Genomic DNA, 22,223 nt, shown 5'->3' with positions numbered 1-22,223 from the left:
TGCTACCACTGCGGAGAGGCCGACCACATCTACCGTCGCTGCCCATACAAGAGACTCGGACTACGTGGTTTCTCCGTCGACGCACCACGCCCCCGACCCGGCCAGCACCCATCTGAGATTGAAGAATACCTGTCGAACACCAGCCGTGGACCAGCCCGTTTCAACCGTTCGCCGTCGCCCTACCCTTACAAGTCGCCGGACCGCCGTAGCAGTGGTGACTTCGCACGTGCAAGGTCTCCCAGCCCACGCGGGGGAAACTAAAGGCGGCAACTTCTGGAGGTGAAGTTGCTCTACGGCGAAAAACTGGAAACCCTCCAACGACGCAAGGACGCGCTGAAGATAGTGATTCACGACATGCCCTCATCCCGACGACCCGACCTAACCCTGACGAGACTCCCGAACACGACGACAGCTACACGGCGCGACGCGTACCCGACCTGACCGAGACGTCCGTTGAGAAGACGACGACAACGACGATGCACAGTGCCCGACCATCAACACGTACAAGCAGAGATACGACGCCCCGACGAACCCGGAACTCGAGGAAGACTGCATCTGACGTAAAGGTGTCCATCGACGGCTTTGACGAAGTCGCCCTCGTAGACACGGGAGCTGACTATTCGGTAATGAGCGGACCATTTGCGTCTAAACTGAAGAAAGTTGTGACCAGATTGGACGGTCCGCACATACGCACAGCAGGAGGCCACCTCGTGACGCCAAGTGGAACGTGCACATCGCGCGTCACCATAGACGGCACAACGTACCCTGCGGCGTTCGTCGTTTGGCCTAACTGCTCCCGCGACGTGATTCTCGGAATGGACTTTTTGACGGACAACGGCGCAATAATTGATTTGCAGACCAAGTCGATAACATTTTCCTCCGATCACTCCACGACGCCGCAGCCGAACCCCGATCACCGTGCTGCTGTCAGGATCGCCGACGATCACATCACCCTGCCACCCCGCGCAAGCTTGATGATCGCCGTCTACTGTGAGGATGCTGCTTCTGACATCGACGCTATCGTAGAGAGTGATCAAAGGTTGCTTCTCGACCGCGGTGTCTCCATCGTAAGAGGCATTGCGCACTTTAAGCAACGCCAATCCCACGTTTTGGTCACTAATTTCACCGAAGAGTACCAGCATTTAAACAAGGGAGCTGCAATTGCGTTCCTCGAAGAAACGCAAGAAGCAAGTGATGTGATCGCGGTCGCCGACTTTGAACGCACACCCGTAGAAACCTTCAAGCTCCCGCAGCCATTCGACGTGAATCCGGCGCTATCGCAAGAACAACGGAAAAAATTATTGGCTTTGCTGCGTCGCTATAGCGAATGTTTTTCGTCGAGCGCAAAACTACGTCAGACCCCTCTAGCGAAGCACCGAATAATTATCGAAGACGGAGCCCGACCTACCCGACAGTCACCGTACCGCGTCTCTTCACACGAACGGGAAGCCATCCGGACTCAAGTCGACGACATGCTCAGCGACGACATTATACAGCTATCGAAAAGCCCCTGGGCTGCGCCCGTCGTACTCGTAAAGAAAAAAGACGGCACATTAAGGTTTTCTGTTGACTACCGGCGACTGAACAAAATCACGAAAAAGGACGTGTACCCCCTCCCCCGAATCGACGACGCCCCCGACCACCTCTGCCACGCGAAGTACTTCTCATCGATAGACCTGAAGACCGGCTACTGGCAAATTGAAGTGGACGAGAGAGACCGAGAGAAGACTGCATTTATAACCCCAGACGGCCTATACGAGTTCAAGGTGATGCCGTTTGGGCTGTGCACAGCACCAGCGACGTTTCAAAGAGTCATGGACACTGTGCTAGCTGGCCTTAAGTGGCACACCTGCCTCGTATACCTCGACGACGTAGTGGTATTCGCCCGGACTTTCGACGAACACCTTGCAAGGTTGGAGTCTCTACTCGAGGCCATTCGTACGTCGGGGTTGACGCTGAAGCCTGAAAAGTGCCGTTTCCCATACGGGGAACTCAAGTTCTTGGGCCACGTCGTCAACGCCGCGGGAGTCCTACCTGACCCGGCAAAAACTTCAGCCATAGCGAACTTCCCGAGGCCGAAAGACAAGAAGGGCGTGCGAAGATTTCTCGGGCTGTGCGCATACTACCGGCGCTTCGTCGCAAACTTCGCACGAATTGCAGAGCCACTCCCGCGCTTGACGAAAGATAGCACCCCTTTCAGCTGGGAAAACGACCAAGAAAAAGCATTCGGCGAGCTGCAAAAACGCCTGCAAAGCCCACCCGTGCTCGCTCATTTCGACGAAAATGCCGAAACGGAAATGCACTCGGACGCCAGTGATATAGGCTTGGGTGCCGTCCTTGTCCAAAAGCAAAGCGGCTGCGAAAGGGTAATCGCCTATGCCAGCCGTGGTCTGTCGAAGGAGGAGAAAAACTATTCTGCCTCTGAGAAAGAGTGCCTGGCTATTGTATGGGCGATTTCAAAATTTCGCCCATACGTGTATGGAAGGCCATTCAAGGTTGTAACAGACCACCATGCGCTGTGTTGGCTCGCCAATTTGAAGGACCCCTCTGGCCGTCTTGGGCGGTGGAGCTTGCGCCTGCAGGAGTTCGAAGTTACAGTCGTTTATAAATCCGGCAGGAAACACTCCGACGCCGACTGCCTGTCCCGCGCCCCCGTCGACCCACCACCACAAGACTCTGATGAAGACAGCGCGTTCTTCGGGATCGTGACGGAGAGCGACCTAGCCGCCCAGCAGCGTGCCGACCCCGACTCACGCGTCATAATCGATTACCTCGAGGGATGCAACGTTACCGTTCCTAGGACCTTCAAACGCAGCTTACCAGCATTCAGCCTGAGAAACTCCGTCCTTGTGAAGAAGAATTTCAGCCCCGGAACAAGAGCGAATTACCTTCTCGTCATCCCCGCGGACCTTCGTGACGAAATTTTGGAAGCGTGCCACGACGACCCGTCTTCCGGACATCTCGGCACAGCCCGCACTATTGGAAAAATCAAGGCGAGGTACTACTAGCCCGGCCTTACCTCTGACGTCCCCCACTACGTCCGGAGCTGCCGTGACTGCCAGGGACGAAAAACGCCGCCGACAAGACCCGCCGGACTTCTGCAACCGATCGCCGTCCCATCGAGACCATTTCAACAGATTGGAATGGACCTTTTAGGCCCGTTCCCTACGTCACGATCACAGAACAAGTGGATTGTCGTAGCGACAGACTACATGACGCGCTACGCAGAGACCGCCGCTCTTCCGAGGGGGACTGCACAAGAAATGGCGAAGTTCTTTATAAGCCAAGTTGTGCTGCGACATGGAGCCCCGGAAGTCCTAATCACAGACCGTGGAACGGCATTTACTGCGGAGCTGATGCAAGGAGTATTACGCTACAGCAACACGCATCACCGAAGAACGATGGCGTACCACCCCCAAACGAACGGACTAACAGAACGTCTGAACAAGACAATCGCAGATATGCTGTCAATGTACGTTGACTTGGGACGAAGTGCTCCCGTATGTCACGTCTGCGTACAACACGGCTATCCAGGAGACGACGCAGCTGACGCCGTTCGAGCTTGTCTACGGTAGAAGGCCGACTACGATGCTCGACGCCATGCTTCCGCACATAGAAGACGACGACCTCAACGCCGACGTCCACGGATATCTTCAACGTGCGGAAGAGGCCCGCCAGCTCGCTCGAGTTCGTATAACGGACGGATGCGGGCCGCTACAACCTCCGACGCCGAGACGCCGAGTACCATCCAGGGGATCGTGTGTGGGTTTGGACTCCCATCCGACGACGCGGACTCAGTGAGAAGCTCCTGCGACGGTATTTCGGACCCTACCAGATTCTACGACGTGTTGGCCAACTTACCTACGAAGTGATCCCCGATGGTGACTCCGGCACATCACGACAACGCACGCGGCCTGAAGTCGTCCACGTGGTTCGCTGAAAACCTTTCTTCGGACGATGACGAACTTTTATTTTCATTTGTTGGGACTGTCGCTTATGTTAGCATCGGGTCGATGCACTCTTAGAGGGGGGGGGGTAATGCCGCGAACCATACATTGGGTTTGTTTATTTTGTGTTTTGCTTTTACCGCCGGCTGCGCCGGTCTGTGTTATCTCTGCGCCAAGGGAAGCGCGTGTTCCATTCTTTCTTTCTGTGCCGCATGTGTTATCTGTTGTGATAGGGAGAGCATTCCGATCTCACGTGAACAGCCCAGAATAATCTTCTTGGATCTACTATGTTCTCGATGCGAATCGACGTTTCGAGAACCACGCGCGCCAAAAGATAAATGCAACGGCGCAATAATTGATAAATGCGGCGCAATAAATGCGGACGCCGGGGCATTCGATTCGACGCCACTCGCCTGTGCAAGTCACTTTGTTTACCGCTGCTTCGCCGCCTCTGTATTCTTTTGAGTTGTTAGGGGAGCACAAGTTCGCTCCAATAAACGTGTTTCTCATTCAAGACAACTGCATCGTCCTTGTCTTCGTGACAATATTGTGTTCCTCAAAAGGGCGTTATTATACTTGTTAATGCACGATGTGTTCAGAGTGTTTACAGATTGTATTAGTTAAAGAACTCGATCTATGGTTAAGCTGACATGAGCGGTCACGAGATTTAAATATGGGAGCTACTTTTGCCAGTCTTCCAGAACGGTGCCTGACGGTAATAATAGCGAAAGATTGCTCCAGGTAGCGGTAAATGCCGGAAGAAATGTTCTTGAGTATTTCGTCATCGAAGCCATTTTATTTGTTTATTTATTTATTTTCAAGGCATTACGTAGAGCCGCGGGTATATATACATCTTACGGCAAACAAAAATGCAGCAGATAAAAATTATATGCATACAATGGCAGTCTGAAAACCATAAAAAGAAAGACTGCGTCATATGAAACAAAGGCAGCGTAGTTGTAACAAAAATGATCAACATGATTGCGTTTTTTAATGACGCACACACACAAAAATGAACTAACAAGAGAGAACACAGCGTAATTGACATTGCGAATTTACGCGAAATCGTTACAGAGGAACGCCAGTGATAGCAGCGATAGGGGCTGGAAGGTGGTTACACTCATTTGCAGTTTTCCGAATGAATGATTGAAAGTACAAATTGGAGTGGGCGCTGGGAACGCCCTCGTTAAACTGATGGTCGTTGCGTGAAGAAACGTACGATAGGCGCTGGAAAAGAATGCTGCGAAGAGAAGGGATACTGTAGCAGATTTAAAATTGGCGTTTATTCCCAGTTACTGTAAGCCACCTCCTCCGCGGTACGTCCCAACTAGCCACGTCTCAAGCTACAAAGTCTCAACGAGTAGATATGTTTTGGTAACTGCACCAACACCGAAGCCCTTAGAGTTAACGTCTGTGGGACGCGGATAGATCGCTCACCACTGCGTTCACTCCTACACTACCGTATACGCCAGCGTGTACTGGCGAACGAGAATTGTTTCATGTTCTTTTCAGTTTCCCAGTTTTTTTGTTACAGTTACGGAATGTGCACGCACGGCGTAATTAATCGGACGCGTTATGGATTGACAGAATGTCCAGATTTTAAGTGTAAAGCACTCAATGGGGCCGAGGTGCTTTCGCCGTCAGAATCAGTTGTCGAAGGGTTTTATCGCAGATTTTTTTAATGGTTAATGCACTTCAGAGGCACGTTGACAGAGAACACCTCATGATAACCACTCCAAGTACCGGCCCAGCTTCATACCAATGAAAGTAAAGTAGTGGAAAGCCGGTCTAGAGTATTTATTCATATAGCTGTATATAGCTGTTCGAACAGCTTACAGCCCGAAGTCATATATCTGAAAACCAGGCGTCGACGCCGGAGTCAGCGTTACGCATTTTCGTAAAGATTGTAAACAAACAGGCGAAAATAAAATTTCTACAAGTTTCCTTTGTATACAAGTGTATTGAAGATACCTGCGGGATATATTATATTGCAGCGAACCATGCATTTTGTTTGTTTATTCATGTTTTGTTTTTACCGCTCGGCTGCGCCGGTCTGTGTTATCTGTGTGCCAAGGGAAGCGCGTCTTCCATTCTTTCTTTCTATGCCGCATGTGTTATCTCTTCTGATAGGGAGAGCGTTCCGAACTAAAGTGAACAGCCTAGAATAATCTTTGTTCTGGATATAAATCGACGGTTGAAGAAACAGTCGCGCCTAACGATAAAAAGCCTGCAGATCAGACGCCGCCGCATTCAATTCCACCCCTCCCCCTACCCTACGCACGTCACTTTTTTCGACTGCTGTCTCGCCGCCTGTGTATTCTTTGAGTTGTTAGGGGAGCACAAGCTCGCTCCAATAAACTCACTTTCTTTGAAGAGAACTGCGTCGTCTTTGACTTCGTGACATCTGGTGGGGGTGCGGGGTACGCACCCTTCATTCTCTCTACAACCTCTGGAAGCCGCCAAGCCAGTCCAACAAGAGCCAGCGTCCGCCTGCAAGGTTTATCACCCGAGCTCGGTCTACTATACCGGACAAAGCGAAGCGTCGCAACCAGCACCATGGTCAACCAAGCCAATCCTCCCGTCGTTCTGCAGCAACCTCGGGAGCCCCCATCATTCCGAGGATTGTCTGGCGAAGACACGAAAGAGTGTCTGGAGAAGCTGGAGCGCGTCCGAAGTTTCAACCGATGGGATGATGAAAAACCTCTTAGGCAAGTGTTGTTCTACCTCGGAGACTCGGCTCAAGTCTGGTTTGAAAATCATGAGAGCTCGCTAACATCATCGAGCATGTTCAAAGCGGAATTTTTGAAAACATTCACAACTGTCGTACGGAAAGAACAAGCTGAGGTGTTGTTGCAGACGCGAATCCAACATCCTAAAGAAGCTATTGTGATGTTCGTTGAGGAGATGAAGATGCTCTTCCGACGAGCTGACCCCGAAATGGCCGAAGAGAAGAAGGTGCGTTTTCTGATGCTGGGAGTTAAACAAGAGCTCTTCGCTGGACTCATTCTCAACCCGCCCAAAACCGTCGCTGAGTTCGTGACAGAGGCCGCGATGATAGAGAGGACCGTGAACATGCGTTTGAGGCAATACGATCGACCACTCAACGCGTTTTTGGCGAACCCCGTCAACGCCCCGCAACGGAAGACGGCATTCGCGATGGACGACTTTCGGGAAACGATCCGCGCCGTCGTTCGCAAAAAACTGAGGAGGCTTTTCCCAACCACGCCGCAACCCCGGATCGCCTCCATGACCGACGTGATCCGCGAAGAAGTCCAACTCGCACTGGGGACTTCTACGCCATCGGAAGCACCCCGCAAACCGCAAGCGATGACCTACTCCGCGGCTGTTTGTCGACCCCGACCTGCTCCAACCCGTCATCAAGAGGCCCCGCCGTACCGCCGCCCAATGTCGTCCGCCTGACCCCCTGTAGTCCGAACCCAGACGCCGAGGAAGACGGAAGCATGGCGAACTCCCGATAATCGCACTCTGTGCTACCACTGCGAAGAGGCCGACCACATCTACCGTCGCTGCCCATACAGGAGACTCGGTTCGTCCGTCGACGCACCTCGCCCTCTCCCTGTCCAACGACCGCGTGAGATCGACGACTACCTATCTCAAACCAGCCGTGCCCCAGCCCGTTTCAACCGTTCGCTGTCGCCCTACCCGTACGAGTCGCCGAACCGCCTTAGCAATGCTGACTTCGCACGTGGAAAGTCCCCCAGACCACGCAGGGGATACTAAAGGCAGCAACTTCTGGAGGTGAAGTTGCACAACGTCGAAAAAACCTTCGTCGCATGCACCTGCGCGAGGGGCACGAGTAAATGCAGAGCATTGGGGGTGGTCACGTGGCGTAGGTTGTGGTAGTTGGCGGTGGTAGTTGTAGTTGTTGTTGTCGTAGGGGTTGGGTAGTTGGGTTGCGAGACGAGAGAGAGAGACGAGAGACGTAAGTACGTAACATGTTATTTATTGACATCGTTTGCACCCCACACTCTCTGCGGGGCAATCGGTTGGATCTTTATTATTATTCTTTTCTTTCTTTTCTTTTCTTTCTTCTTATCCCTCTCGGGAGGGCAGTGCGCCATCGTCGAAGTTCATAAGCGATGGAAGCAACACCTTCAACCAGTACCGCGACGCGAGCCAACGTCAGCGTTGCAGTACCAGTTCAAGACATCGTGCCATCCTCTTCATCGACGGCGGCAGAAGACAAGGCGGCGAGCCGGCGCGCTGCCGACGCCGAACGGATGCGTCTGAAGCGCGCTGCCGACGCCGAACTTGGTGCACGAGAAGCCGCGGCCAAACGTCAACGTCGGGCCGCGGATCCTTCGCTCGGGCAAAGAGTATATTCGTAGCGCGCGCAGTAGAGGGAGAGGAGGTAGCACCTGCTGCTGCAACGACTCTTTCAGCGCCGGATCACGCGCATGCGCGCCCGCACCTGTTGTTGAGAGCGAGGAGGAGCGGGGGAGGGGCGCACGTGCTGGATGGCTGCGGACGCCGACTTATGGACGCATAACATCGTGAGTTAAAGAAATGCTCTGCATTTAAAAAGAAAACCCTCCAACGACGCAAGGGCGCACCGAAGACCGTGATTCACGACATGCCCTAATCCCGACGACCCGACAGATCCCTGACGTGACTCCCGAACACGACGACAGCTACACGGCGCGATGCGTACGCAACATGACTGAGACCGCCGCCGAGGAGACGACGACAATGACGACGCACAGTGCCCGACCGTCAACCCGCACAAGCCGAGATGCGACGCCCCGACGCACTGAGAACTAGAGGAAGGCGACCTCCAACGTCCACATGTCCATCGATGGCTTTGACATAGTCGCCCTCATCGACACGGGAGCCGACTGCTCAGTCATGAACGGATCATTCGCGTCTAAGCTGAAGAACGTTACGACCAGATGGGACGGTCCGCACATACGCACAGCAGGAGGCCATCTTGTAACGCCCAGTGGAACGTGCACATCGCGCGTCACCACGTACCCTGCTGCGTTCGTCATTTGGCCCAACTGCTCCCGCGACGTAATTCTCGGAATGGACTTTTTAAATGCAGAGCATTTCAGTAACTCACGATGTCACCCGCATTGTCCCGTCGTAGTCCGCACCGTCGTTGTCCGCACCCCTCCCCATGTGTTATCTCTTCTTTGTTCTGGATATAAATCGACGGTTGAAGAAACAGTCTCGCCTAACGATAAAAAGCCTGCAGATCAGAAGCCGCGGCACTCCATTCCACTCTGACGCTCGCCGACGCACGGCACTTTTTTTGACTGCTGTCTCGTCGCCTGCGTATTCTTTGAGTTTTGTTGGGGGAGCACAAGTTCGCTCCAATAAACTCGCTTTCTTTGAAGACAACTGCGTCGTCTTTGACTTCGTGACAATATCATCTAAGGATATTAGTAAGCATTCAAGAAATACCATTCCCCTGTTACTTAGTCTATCAGTTTTATTTGAGAAGGTTGTCTTTGCCTGGACATTTTTTTCTATAACTGTTCCCGTCTCACTTTGAATTCCAGGAGAAGCACAATATTACGGACGAGGAAGAGGCGAAGCTCCAAACCCTCTGGGTGAGTGCCCAACATAGTGGCCAGTTTGTATCGTTTCATCCAATAATACGTGTTCTCGGAACGAGGATTCCCGTCAGACCGAAAATCAATCCCCTGATGTAGTCCAAAAAACACGCGCGGAGATTATATAAAAACGCCAATTCATTACCGCATCCCACAGACGCCCAATGTTTAATGGTAGTCCAGCGAGCCACACAGTCATCAAGGTATGTGATGGTAAAAAGCAGAGGATTGCACAAACGTAAGGTTATTATTCGGCCAAATATTGATTGGAGGTTCAGATACGACCGCCATAAATTATAATGAAATACATAATAGCTAATACGAATGTGTATTCAAATTGTCAATCAACCTATAGATTCAAAGCCTCTTCTGCCATTATTACAGCAACAAGAGTGCAAATACAGTGGACTACACTTTGAAGGTGGACCACAGACAGACCGATGCGGCATTTATAGATTAGGATCGCACTAGGGTGCACGGAGAAAAGGGGAGTACAATAAAATGGCAGCATCTCCACTCCGTGGAGGGTGCGGAGTACGGGAACTCGAAATGACACCCAGTTTGCGCCCAGAGTGACATCCGATTTCCTCCCGGACCATCATTCGATTTGCGCCGTGAGTTGCACCTTGATTATTCCCTAAATAAAACTGCAACTCACGGCTGAAATCGAATTTCGCTTGATTTTCACTTGATGGTGGTGTGCTCACGGGTGAACGCGGACCGACATTGGGATGTCCTAATGTACTCCGCACCGTAACAGGCGAGTGAGCAAGCCGTTTCACTCTAGGATGCTAACTCACGGTGGTAGCCCAATGCACAGCTGTTCGTAGAAAAGGGTCTGTCTGGTCTCTCAGAAAAATAAACCCAGAGACAACCTGCCTAAGAAATAGGTGCACCAGTCCGACACCTCTTTTTTTAACGGAAATGAAGAGATTCGTACGACCCATGCGCTCCCACCCTGAGCGCCAAATAACTCAGCAAAAAACCCTGTGAAGTTTTTTCACGTTGACCCTTGACATGCACAACACCTGAAGCACATACCATATTTTAGCAACCAAAAATACAATACAGACAGAAGCGCGCGAAAATATTGACATATCATGACCCTCCCATTTTAGCGTCTCACTCCGGACTCTTTCAGTTTCTTTAGATTTGCACTCAGTGGGTTTCTAGTACCATTGTAATGGCACACCAAGGTATCTAGTGGGGGAGGTGTTCCAGACGAGATTGGTGAAATATTTGCGATATTTCGTTGTGTCTTCCAGTGCACTAAAACCAAGAGCCCCACGAGGCTACTTGAAAGAGGTCGTTATGGCCTTTCAATTCCTGAAGGCCAGGTTTTCCAACGAATACCTTGCTCTGGTACCTAGAAAGAAACCATACAAGGATGTGATCGATGTGGCATTACCGGTACCTGATTATCGCTCTTCATACTGTGCAGGGACGGGGAAAGACGTGTTAAGGAGAGTTAAACAAGTGCCTGTGAAGTCAACAGTGAAAAGTTTCTTCTTTCAATTACATACCGGAACACTACCCGTCAGTCCTTGGCTGCGGGAGAATGGAATAATTGTAGCGGGGTCAGTGAATTGTCGACATTGCGGTAAACTGGAAACCATAGAACACATTTTCTTGGACTGTTCTGACGCAGTGTTCCACTGGGACATTCTCCAGCGGACACTAAAGAAAGAACTGCCGGTATCTCCGTACGGAATACGTTTCCTTCCAAAGCGTAATGATGGAGGCATGCCACTCGACATGTTTATGGCCTTGAGCCTGCACAGTCTCTGGAAACCTCGTATGGCCGTGAGACATGCAGACCCGGATGCACGACCGGCAAGGGAATACGTTATTGAAAGCATTGCTTATATCAGAGATGTAATGAAAATGCAAGACTAAGATATTGGATGAACTAGTTAACCTGAAATCAAACTTTATTTCAACATCAACATCAAGCGATACAGATGCTGAGGGCAATGAACAAAAAGCCAATAAAACGGGCTTGAAGGCGTCCACTGGCCTGTCCACTTGCCAGGAGGCAAGACAACAATATTTGAAAAGCAATAATGCATATGCAATTTGAAAGAAAACTTAGCAAGCAGAAAACATCGTTGAAAAGTAGCACTTGTCACAAAAATACACGTAAAAGCAAGGAAAAGGAAAACAGTAATTAAAAACATCTTGAACAACTGCGCTCGTCACAATACACGTCAAAACACGAAGGAAAAACAGTAATTTGGAGCATAGGCATTAATAAACAAAAAATACGCGCACTGTTAAGTTTCCAGTAGCCGTGTCAAAAATACAGGTCAAACAAAAAGAAATTATGTATAACAAGCGCAGGAGGCACCAGAAAATATGAAAACAAGAAATCATCTAACGGAAACGTCTGAAATAGCCTATGGGGTGATTTGCCGAGCGAAAAAACACAATCCTTGAAAAAAAAAATACGCGCACTGCAAACTTCCAGATAAAAGGTGCAAACAATAAAATGGTTATTCATTTAGTACGTGTGGCAGTTGAAAGCGTAACATCTGGTCCCCGTAGTTTGTTCGGCTGCGTGGTACGTTCCAGCTTTCACGAAAACGTGTGTCACGTATACTATTATTTAGGGTCAACATGGATGTAGTTGTAAGAAAATAGTTTTTTCTTTTAATTCTGATTTCAAAACGTTTCGTTACTGTGTTTTTATAAATGTCAGGGAGTGGATATAAATATAGTTCTTTAAAAAGTGGTTCAGTATGACTCTCATATGGCGCGTATATGATACCTCGCACTGCCTTTTTTTGTATTTTGTGTAGTTGATTTATATTGGAACCAGTAGTCGTCCCCCACACCAGAAAGCAGTACTTCAAGACAGACATGAAAAGAGTATTGTAAAAAAGAAGTTTCACACTCCTTGGCAAATAAAATTGTACTTTGCAAAGTATACCCGAGACCCTAGAAATTTTAGCAGCTGTAGATTTTAGCTGCGCATCCCAAGACATGTGTTCCTCGAACAATACACCCAGACACTTAACCACAGGAGGAGTTTCAATATCTGAATTTCCAAGTTTCAAACGCTTCTAACACGCTCCACCCGTAGCAGCGGGAGGGGTTTTATCATTATGTTGTGTGGAGACATGTGTCATTGTTTGAAGGGGTTTTTACGTTATGTTGCGTGGAGGCATGTGTCATTGTTTTTTTTTTCACTCAACCAAGCCCGTAACAAATAAAAAGAAACGGTTGTAGCCAAATGGGTCAGACGACCAACACTAACTCTGTCTAGTCTACCAGACACGCTCGAATCCTGCCGGTGGCTGTTTGATTTTTTTGCGATTTTCAAATGCTGTATACACGGACGCGGACGGACATTGTCCGGTCCTAAGGTACTCCGCACCTAAAAAAATACTACAGCGAAACCCAAATCCATACCTTGGTAATTCCTCGGGCATTACCAAGATATGGGTCATTACTAGTATAGGGGTAAGTGGCGTAGTTCATATAACCCTCAAGCATGTGGTGGTCGTACTAATACGACCCCACCCTCTGCGCCAACGCACGGCTGCTATCAATAAACTTCCACTGTGTCCAACATCAGAGGATGGTCACGCCAGTAGGAATAGAACGACTACTTCCACTTGGCACAAGCAGGGTTCAAGCCAAACTTGTGTTCCCACGGCAGCGACTTCATTCCGAGGACTTTGTTAGGGAAAATCAGATGCCGGATACCGTACATCCCCTGCAAACATAATAGACTAAAAGGAATCTGTTAACACCGTCTCTCGTGCTCGAGGCTTTCACGGAGCCATACCCAGGGAAACAGCTCGCAACTTAGCGCGAGCGTTCCTCGCGGCGTATGAAATCCATTCGGGCCGCCTGGACCCAACTCGCTTCGGGGGTACCGCAAGGGCCTAACCTTAATCCCATCCTCTTTAATATACCTTGGACCAAGTTTTTTCACGGCTGTCTGCGTCTCGGGGGCCTAGGGGGCTTTCGGTGATGAAGTGACAGGCCGCCGATCACCTTTACACTGAGGCTGATATTTTCCGGCGGAAGTCCCTCGACACTTCCACTGCCCACCTGGCCGTGGGTCGGCGATTGGTATGGATATACCCGTGGCGAAAACACGCTTATCCGCTATGAGGGGCACTTCTTGCGCGCGCGCATTTGACTATGGTTGGTGAACACATCTAAGCTGCTCAACAGGGTTGAGTTCGAATCCTTGGCGTACACATTCGAATTAAAGTTCAAATTTATTCATCACACGAGGCTAGGAGGTAAAGACAAAAAGTCATAACAAGGTTTGGCTGGCGGCGTACCCGTCCTTTAAAACAGTGAATGTCACAAAAGTACAGTATTAGCACACTTTAAGACAGTGCATCAGTTGACGATTGATTGATTGATTCAATAAACTTTATTTAAGACAGCAAGCGCGATGTTAGGGCGCCCGCCCGGTGAGAGGCGTCCTCAGTCCAGGATGCCTTGGAGGTGACCTGCTCGTGTTTCCCTCTCTACCAGCATGCGCTGGGTAGAGGGGTCGGAGCTGGCTAGCAACTCCACCCACTGCTGTGTGGTGATGTTGGGGAGTGAAGGTTGGGTGTTGGGGCATTCTACGGTAATGTGGTAGAGAGTTCCCATGTTTGGACAAAAGTGACACGTGGCTGGGTATTGGGTAGGGAACATGGCGTGGTACAGTATATTGTCGGGGAAGGTGTTTGTCTGCAGCTTGCGTAGTGTAACTGCGTCGGTCCTGGAGAGAGTATGGTGAGGAGGTGGGTATTTCTGTCGTTGTAGCCTATAGTGGGCGAGGATATCGGTGTATGTGAGGAGAGGCGTGGACAGGGTTGGGGGCGGGGCGAAGGGGAGGGAGTTATTAGGGCAGTCGGCAACGGCCCGGAGTACATGTTTGCGGGCCGCGGCATGAGCCGCTTCATTGCCTTCTAATCCCATGTGACCTGGAGTCCATACGATATCTGCGGGGGGCATATGGAGATTCTGACGTAAAATTCGCAGGGCTTGATGAGAGATGCGCTCGGTGAGGTAGTTGTGGCAGGCTGATTGGAAGTCTTTTAGGATCGTGATATAATCTTCTGTGGTTTGTAACGCGAGGGCAATGGCGACTTCTTCCGCTGTGGTGGGCTGTGGGGTGCGAATCGTAACGGCGGTGAGTTCTTGTCCCTGGTGATTGGTGACGCTGGAAACAAAAGCTTGGGGATTGTATGCCGTAGCATCTACGTACCGAGTGGTAGTTTGTTGGGCGTATGCAGTCGAATGGTGGTGAGCTCTGGCTTAACGGCGGGGGGTGTGGTACTCTGGATGCATATTGCGTGGTATGGGGGCGATGCGCAATTGCTGGCGGATTGAGAGAGGGATTCGTTCCTTTTGGTCATGGCGAGCTTGAGCTGAGTAGCCGAGTGTGGTGAGTAGGTTCCGGCCAGTGGGTGTAAGGGTGAGCCGACGTAGTTGTGTGGCTTTGTGGGCTTCGATAAGTTCTTGCCATGTATTGTGCAGGCCCCGTTGGAGTAATTTCTTGGTTGCTGTAGTAGAAGGAAGGCCGAGTGCTGTCTTGTAAGTTTGGCGGATTAGAATGTCGAGCTTCTTGATTTCTGCAGTTTTGAGGAGTAGGTATGGTGTGCCGTGCGTGATGCGACTTGTTAGTAGTGCTTGGACGAGTCTCGTTGTTCATGTTCTTTAAGGCCGTGTCGTCTTTGTTCTACTCGATGTAGGAGGTGTGTTAGCTGGGTTACGGTGCGCTGTAATGGTAGGATTGTTTGTGACCTGGGACCGTCTTGTTGGATATTGAGACCTAATATACGAAGTTGAGAAGCATGGGAGATTGCTTGTCCGTTCAAGGTAACTATCGGTAGAGGAATTTTGTCCTTGACGCGAAGAGGGGTCCGTTTTGTGAGAGTCAGAATCGATGATTTTTCGGGTGCACATGTCAGACATCTTTGTTGCATGTAGTCTTGCATGATGTGGACAGCTTGCTGTAAGGTGTCTTGTTGTTGTCCAATAGAGTCAGTGGAGGTGCAGAGTGTCAGATCATCCGCATAGATGGCGTGTTTGAGGAGCGGAAGGGCTTGCAGCAGCGGAGGTAGGTCTTTCATTGCCAGGTTAAATAGAAGAGGGAAATTACCGATCATTGGGGCGTGCCTTGTGGTCGTGTAGGAAAAGGGGAGTGCCTAGGTGGCTTAACCCCACTGTGGCTGTACGATTTGTCAAGAATGCTTTAACAATGTTGTATGTATGTTGTCCGCAGTTTGTCGAATTTGGTCCGGCGAGTATGCCTTCATGGGACACATTGTCAAATGCGCATTTAATATCAAGTGCCAGGATTATATAGCGATTGTGAGAAGTAAGGTGGTCGAGGAGGTCTTCTTTTAGGTATAAGAGTATGTCTTGCGTTGTGAGGTGGGGACGGAAGCCAAACATGGTGTCGGAGAAGTGGTGATCATCTTCTAGGTATCGAGAAATGCGGTTGTGAACGAGGTGTTCAAAGAGCTTTCCCACGCAGGAGGTCAGGGAGATGGGACGGAGATTGTCCAACTTGAGGGGTTTGTTAGGCTTAGGTGTAAGGGTGATGTCTGCATGTTTCCATTCTGGTGGGATAGTGCTTTACGCCCATTGTTCAATTAGATAGCCCAAAAGGGGATCAAGGCTGGCATGGTCCAGGTTTCTGAGGAGCTTATTTGGTATCTTGTCTTTGCCAGGTGTTGTATTGCGTGTAATTTTGTGAAGGACGGCTTCGAGTTCGGATAGCGTGAAGGGGGCGTCCAATTCAGGGTTAGGTTGTCGTGTGTACACGGGAAAGGGGGGAAGGGAGTCAGATTGGGAGCTTGCATAGCTTTGCATGAGGTCGTGAAGTATCGCTTGTTCCGAGCCCGGGTAGTTATGGATGAGGCGACGAAGTTGATGAGTTATAGTTGTTTTCGTTTCTCGTGTGCCCATCAGCGTGCGGAGGATATGCCATGTTTTGCGGGTTCCTTGCAGCTTGCAGAGGATATGCCATGTTTTGCGGGTTCCTTGTGTACCTTGCAGCTAGTCACAAAACTGACTCCAGTTCAGCCTGCTTAGGTGTGCGGCGTACTCGGCTGCTTCCTTTGTTATGCGTTTGATGCGTTGTTTGAGCTTTCGATTTGTGCGGTGTTTTTTCCAGCGTTTAAGTAGTCCTTCGCGGGCATCCCACAGATGTTGCAAATGAGTATCTATTGCAGGGTAGTCAGGGGTAAGGGGGATTTCCGTGGTGTACTTGCCGAGTCTGGTAATTAGATCTTGGCTCCATTGTCCTATGTCTGTGATTGGTACATCTTGTTGATGATCGCGGACCTTCTTCTAATTGGTTAATCTGGCAGTGCCAAAACGGAGTTGTGCGGATTTCTGATTGGTGATCGTCAGCGCAAGGAGGTAGTGGTCACTGCCCAGAGTGTGTGTCGTACTTCCCAACGGGCGTCCTTGATATTCTTGGTAAGCGTGAGGTCAGGGGTGGTGTCTTGGAAAACGCTATTCCCTATTCGAGGTGTCGTTTGAGGGTGGTTTTGAATAGTAAAATAAATTGCTGGATGGCCTCTTGCAGTTTGGTGCGTTTGATGGTATTTCGTCCGTAGCCCCAGTCATGTGCAGCGCGTTAAAATCACCAGGACAATCAGCGGGCAGTGTTTCGCACTGATCGTGGCCTGTTTTAGTAGGTCATGAATTCCGGTAAGCAGATGCTTTGGAGGACTGTAAATGTTAAGTACGAACATGCTTCGTTGGGACTTGTGGGCAGGGAGAACTTCTATAAACGTGTGGTCTATTGTGCTTGGTAGGGTTAGAATCTGCGCAGTAAGGATCATGCGGACAAGGATTGCAGTGCGGGAGTTTGAATTTGACGAATAAGCCGTCTAGTCGCGGAGCTGAACGTGGGGAGTGCCGGTTTCTTGTAATGCGATGATGTCTGGTCTGCTCTGTGGAGCGAGCGGAAGAAGTTGGTCGCGTTTATTGGTGTACGAGCGACAATTCCATTGCCATACAAGCAGTTTGTTTGGAGCCACGGTGGTCTTCTGGTCAGGGGGGAAATTAAAGGGATTCCTCATTGTCGCAATCAGGTAGTTCCATTTGTTCAGGGTCAGGAGGCAGGGGATGTTGCTTGGACTTGTGCTTTTTACCCTGGCGGTGTTCTAGTTGCTCTAATCGTTCTTCGCAGTTTTGGAAGCGGTGTTACATTCGGTCTATGCGAGTGTTTATGGTTTTGGCTGCGTCTGACAGAGAGGCCTTGATGCTGTCTGTGGCGAAGTTTATCAATTCTTGTACTTGCGGTAAGGTGGGGGCGATAGGTGTAGGCATGGAGTCATTTTGGATAACATCACCATGGGAGGGGGCGCATGATGAGGGTTGTGAGTTCTGCATTGCCTTGGAGGTGTTGTTCGCCGTGATGAGTTGTTTCAGTTCAGTGATTTGGGCTTGCAATGCATTAATCTGGTGTGTTTGTTGAGAGAGCTGATTTTTGAGGCGTGCATTTTCTTCTCGGTGGAGGGTTACTGTTTCAGGTGCTGGGGAGGTAGTGTTGGTTGTGTGGAGGGTGGTTGGAGCAGTATTTTGTGGTGGGGCAGCAGTGGTTGGAGGAGAGACAATTGCTGACCTTTGCTGAGTCAGCGGGAGCCAGTCTTGGGTAGTTAGCTTGCGTAGGGCTTGGCTGATGACGTTTCGGAAAGAAGGTGGGGGTGATGGCTTCAGCTTGCGTTTGCACTTCTTGCTGGCGGTAGTGTAAGTCCACAGAGTTTGTAGCAGGGCACACAGTCATGGGTCGGAGTGGGGTTGGGGGTGTGGCACTGCGCGCAAATGTTCCTGTGGGGATCGGGCAGATGTCTTGACGGTGACCAAGTTCGCCGCACTGAGCACAGCCCTGATATGTATTGCGGTAAGGGCGAAAGCGAGTTAAGGCACTGTGCGCCCTCACAAAAAATGAAAAGTGAGGTCCGTCGAAAGCAATATGTGATGCATGCACTTCCCGAGCATTCTGATGTCCAAGATAGGTTGGCCGGTGGTATGGATGGCCATGCGCAGTTCATGCGGGATGGTGCCTGGGGTGATGCCCTGAATAACGCCCCGGGAAGTACCCGGGGGCGGCTTCATGTAGGCCGTAACTTCGTATGCAGTAGAGCCGAGTTGGATAGCGGTAAGGAAACGGAGGGCGTCAACGATGGCTTCATTGGGAGTGCTTACCGCAATGAGGTTGCTTTGGGCTTGGGGTTGTACCGTGACTTGGGAGTAGAACTGTGCGGCTGGTATGTTGCTGGCGACTTGCAGGCTGTTGGTTATTTGGTTGGTGGTCCAAGCTTAGACCCGAAGGCCCGAGCGCGGGCGTATAATTATCTTGTAGACTGTGGCAGGCAGTCGGGGAACAGGCGGTGCACGGGAAGCGGCAGGGGGAACGCTGCCTGTTGACGATGAAGAAATTAAAAAATACACATTCGTACTCCAAAACAGAACAAAGATACACATAATCGCATTGCTTAAAGGGGTGAAAAGTACACTGCTTGATTCATAATAATGGACTCAGCAATGTGGCATAAATGGTACTCAAAGATAGAAAAAGAAACATACATACGCGGAGGACCCCACTCTTTTGCAGAATAGCCCTCCGGGCATGTTTTTAGTAGATGTCAATTTTGCGCTATGAGGAGTGCCTCTATGACTTCTTGGAAGGTGTCGGATACTTTCCATGTCATAAGCTTTGCATTTGTTTTATAATTTGGGAGGACGAGAGCCGCTTGGTAAGCTGTGCATGCGGAGCATGACAGCTGGCTTGATCTGTCTCCGCTCTCTTAAGGCATTGGAAAAGCGTATTATGGAGCCACCTGGTACATGCCAGGCGGCTACGTAATCGCAACATTCCTCCTCCTTGAGGTCGGCGGTGTTTCAGGGCGCAGCCCTTTGGCACCCGTTCGTCGGCTGAGGGGAGTCGCCGTCGTTGTCATCGAGCGAACTGTGGCAAGACCGAAGAGCGAAAGAAAGCAGAGGGGGAGACTGCGGATGAATTAGGAGGGGAGGGCGGTTCGCCGTGACGGCGCGAGACGCTTTTCCGACAGGTACTGACTACAGTGACGGCGCCCCGTCACTTTAAAATCTGCACTGCAGTGACGGGGCCCCCTAAAGTTCCGTGCAGAGGAAACGCAACTCGCGTTGAGAGCAGTCTCTCTTGATTTTTACCCAACCGGCCAAACCGCTACCGCTCACTGACTAGCCAGAATCACTGATAATTATTAATCATTATTAATAATTACAGATGGTCGGACTAACTCTAGCTCTATCCAAACGGATCTCCAAGTCGCCACCCGACGCCCGCTTCACAATATTTCAGCGAGAGCAGTCGCTCTTGATTTTTACCTAACCGGCCAAACCGCTTCCGCCCACTGACTAGCCAGAGTCACTGTTAATGATTAATCACTGGTAATAATTACAGGCGATCGGGCGTAACTGGCGATGGCTACGTCGGCCTTGGCTCCAGTGAGCGGGAGCGGTTCGGCCGCTTGAGTAAAAAACCAAGACCGACTGCTCTCACCGCGCGCATTGTTTTGCTGTTACAAAACGCTAACCACGCGGCCACACACACACACACACACACACACACACACACACACACACACACACACACACACACACACACACACACACACACACACACACACACACACACACACACACACACACACACACACACACACGCACACACACACACACACACACACACACACACAAATAAAAAAACTCGATGCGAGAATCGAACCACGGACTACAACGTCCGTAGACAGCGGCTGAACCACTACACCAAATCCCTTTTTTTTAATTTCCGGTTTCAGACATCACAAAAACGTGCTGCAGATAAAAAACGCTAGCTTTGCCTAAGCAAGCGTATTATGTCTAAAAACGGGGCATAGGCAACACTTTCTCTACTTCTTGCAGCCACTCGAGCGTGCAAGGTTGACCCTTCCACATTCCTAGAATGCGATGAACGCTTTCACAGAAATACTGCCTCGCGGGCCGTCCATCAACGTCCGAGTAACGAGCTGCCAATCGAGACCTCCATATTCCGTGGAGGACCAGCAACATCAATAGGTCGTAAGGTACTCCATTATCGTTTTCAACTGCGAGAAACCGTATACCATGAGGATCCAAGGGGAGTTCCTTTTTCAAAGTTCTCTGAAGAACATCCCACAAAAACACCGCCTCCCAAGAGTCCAAAAATACATGTTCAACAGTTTCCGGCTTCTTGCATAGCCAGCAGTCTGCTCCCCAGGGCACGAACAAACCCTTCTCAAGCATCCACGTCACTACACCAAAATCCCTGAACGGGAACTGGCGGCTAATCGGCTGGTTTTGATTTTGTTATATTGAGGGGGCCCCGTCACTGTAGTGCAGATTTTAAAGTGACGGGGCCCCGTCACTGTAGTGCAGATTTTAAAGCGACGGGCCCCGTCACTGTAGTCAGTACCTTTCCGAAATTGTGCGGAGGGGAGGAGGCAGTATGTGTGGTGCCCGCACGAGCCGCTCGACTGCGCTACGCTTGGCGAAAACTTGAGGGTGGTGTGCCCGTGACGACGATATGAGGTCGCTTCCTAAGACGCAGTTCGCGGTCCCTTCCTGAGACTCACTTCGCGCCGCCGGCGCAGAGGCTCACCACAGCTGCCCTCGATAAAACCCACGAGTGCTGCCTCAGCGCACTGCAGCCATCCGGAGTGAGTGCAGAACTGCGAGTGATGCAAGCGGTCGTGCGCTTCGTCAGCCGCTGCAGCTAAAGAAGCTGCCAGAGCGGAGGCTCAGGACCGCCGACGCCAGAACCCCTCGTGGCGATGGCAGAAGCCCGGGCGAGGCAACCGATGCATGTGCTTCGTCAGCCACTGCAAATACAACTTTTCCGTAACCAGACAAATATGAAAGTCTGAAATTATCTGCCGCAGAATATTTCGCGAAGTCGATACGCCACGTTTTATGCGAGTGCCCACGCTACTCGGCTGAAAGAAAAAAGCTGTCGTCAGCGCTGAGGAACCTGGACTCTCGGCGACCATTTTCGGAGGGAAAGATTCTGTGCCACTGGCCTTCTCAGTCATCCGCTCAGAAGGCGACTAAGGAACTATTACGTTTTCTACGGGCGGCGAAATTGAACACTAGGCTATAGACTGAGAGCCTCCAGTGTCAATCACTGTCAGTGCCTCAGTGCTGGGCATACGTGTCTGGTCCAACTTTTCCTCTTTTTTTTCCTCTCTTTTTTTTGCCCATTTCCCCTTTCCCACGTGCAGGATAGCAAACTAGGCTCTAGCCAGGTTAACTTTCCTGCCTTTCTTCTACATTCTTCCTTCCTTCCTTCCTTCCTTCCTTCCTTCCTTCCAAAACAGCTAAACAGTTGCGCCCAATTATCGCATTAGGGAGTATTGTTATCGCCAGCCAATTTTTAGTTACTTTTTTTCACTATTCTTTCAATTTGCACAGTTGAGTTCTTTATATTTTCTATGGTGAAGTTTGCCTTTATGAACATCCATAGTACTCTCACTTTGTTTTCCAGGTATTGTGAGATCTCCAAGCGTATGTTTATTTGCCCTCGGCTTACGAAGCAGGGGCTATGAATTCCAAACACTTCGGATTTTTCCGCTGCGAATTGTTGTCCATTTTGTCCAGCAAATTTTCCCACCCAGTTTGAAGCCACTTGAAGCGCCTCTCCTTCAGCCAGCGATCCTTTTGAAGCCCA

At 50.4% G+C, this 22,223-nt stretch overlaps 1 protein-coding gene across 2 annotated transcripts in view; it reads left to right on the top strand.

The window, feature by feature from the left end:
- Window positions 1-22,223, top strand: part of LOC144152594 (uncharacterized) — a 175,170-nt gene that overhangs the window by 118,706 nt on the left and 34,241 nt on the right. For both annotated transcript variants that reach the window (XM_077683912.1, XM_077683911.1), the window contains one exon: window positions 9,470-9,520. In XM_077683912.1, coding sequence (XP_077540038.1) covers window positions 9,470-9,520 — 51 coding nt within the window. The remainder of the gene's footprint in view (window positions 1-9,469; window positions 9,521-22,223) is intronic.

Source organism: Haemaphysalis longicornis, unplaced genomic scaffold, assembly GCF_048455015.1.
Source record: "Haemaphysalis longicornis isolate Haplotype H1 unplaced genomic scaffold, Haemaphysalis longicornis Haplotype H1 scaffold_9, whole genome shotgun sequence".
Classification (NCBI taxonomy): domain Eukaryota; kingdom Metazoa; phylum Arthropoda; class Arachnida; order Ixodida; family Ixodidae; genus Haemaphysalis; species Haemaphysalis longicornis.
The sequence above is the reverse complement of the archived record's forward strand: the minus strand, read 5'-3'. Positions and strand labels throughout refer to the sequence as shown.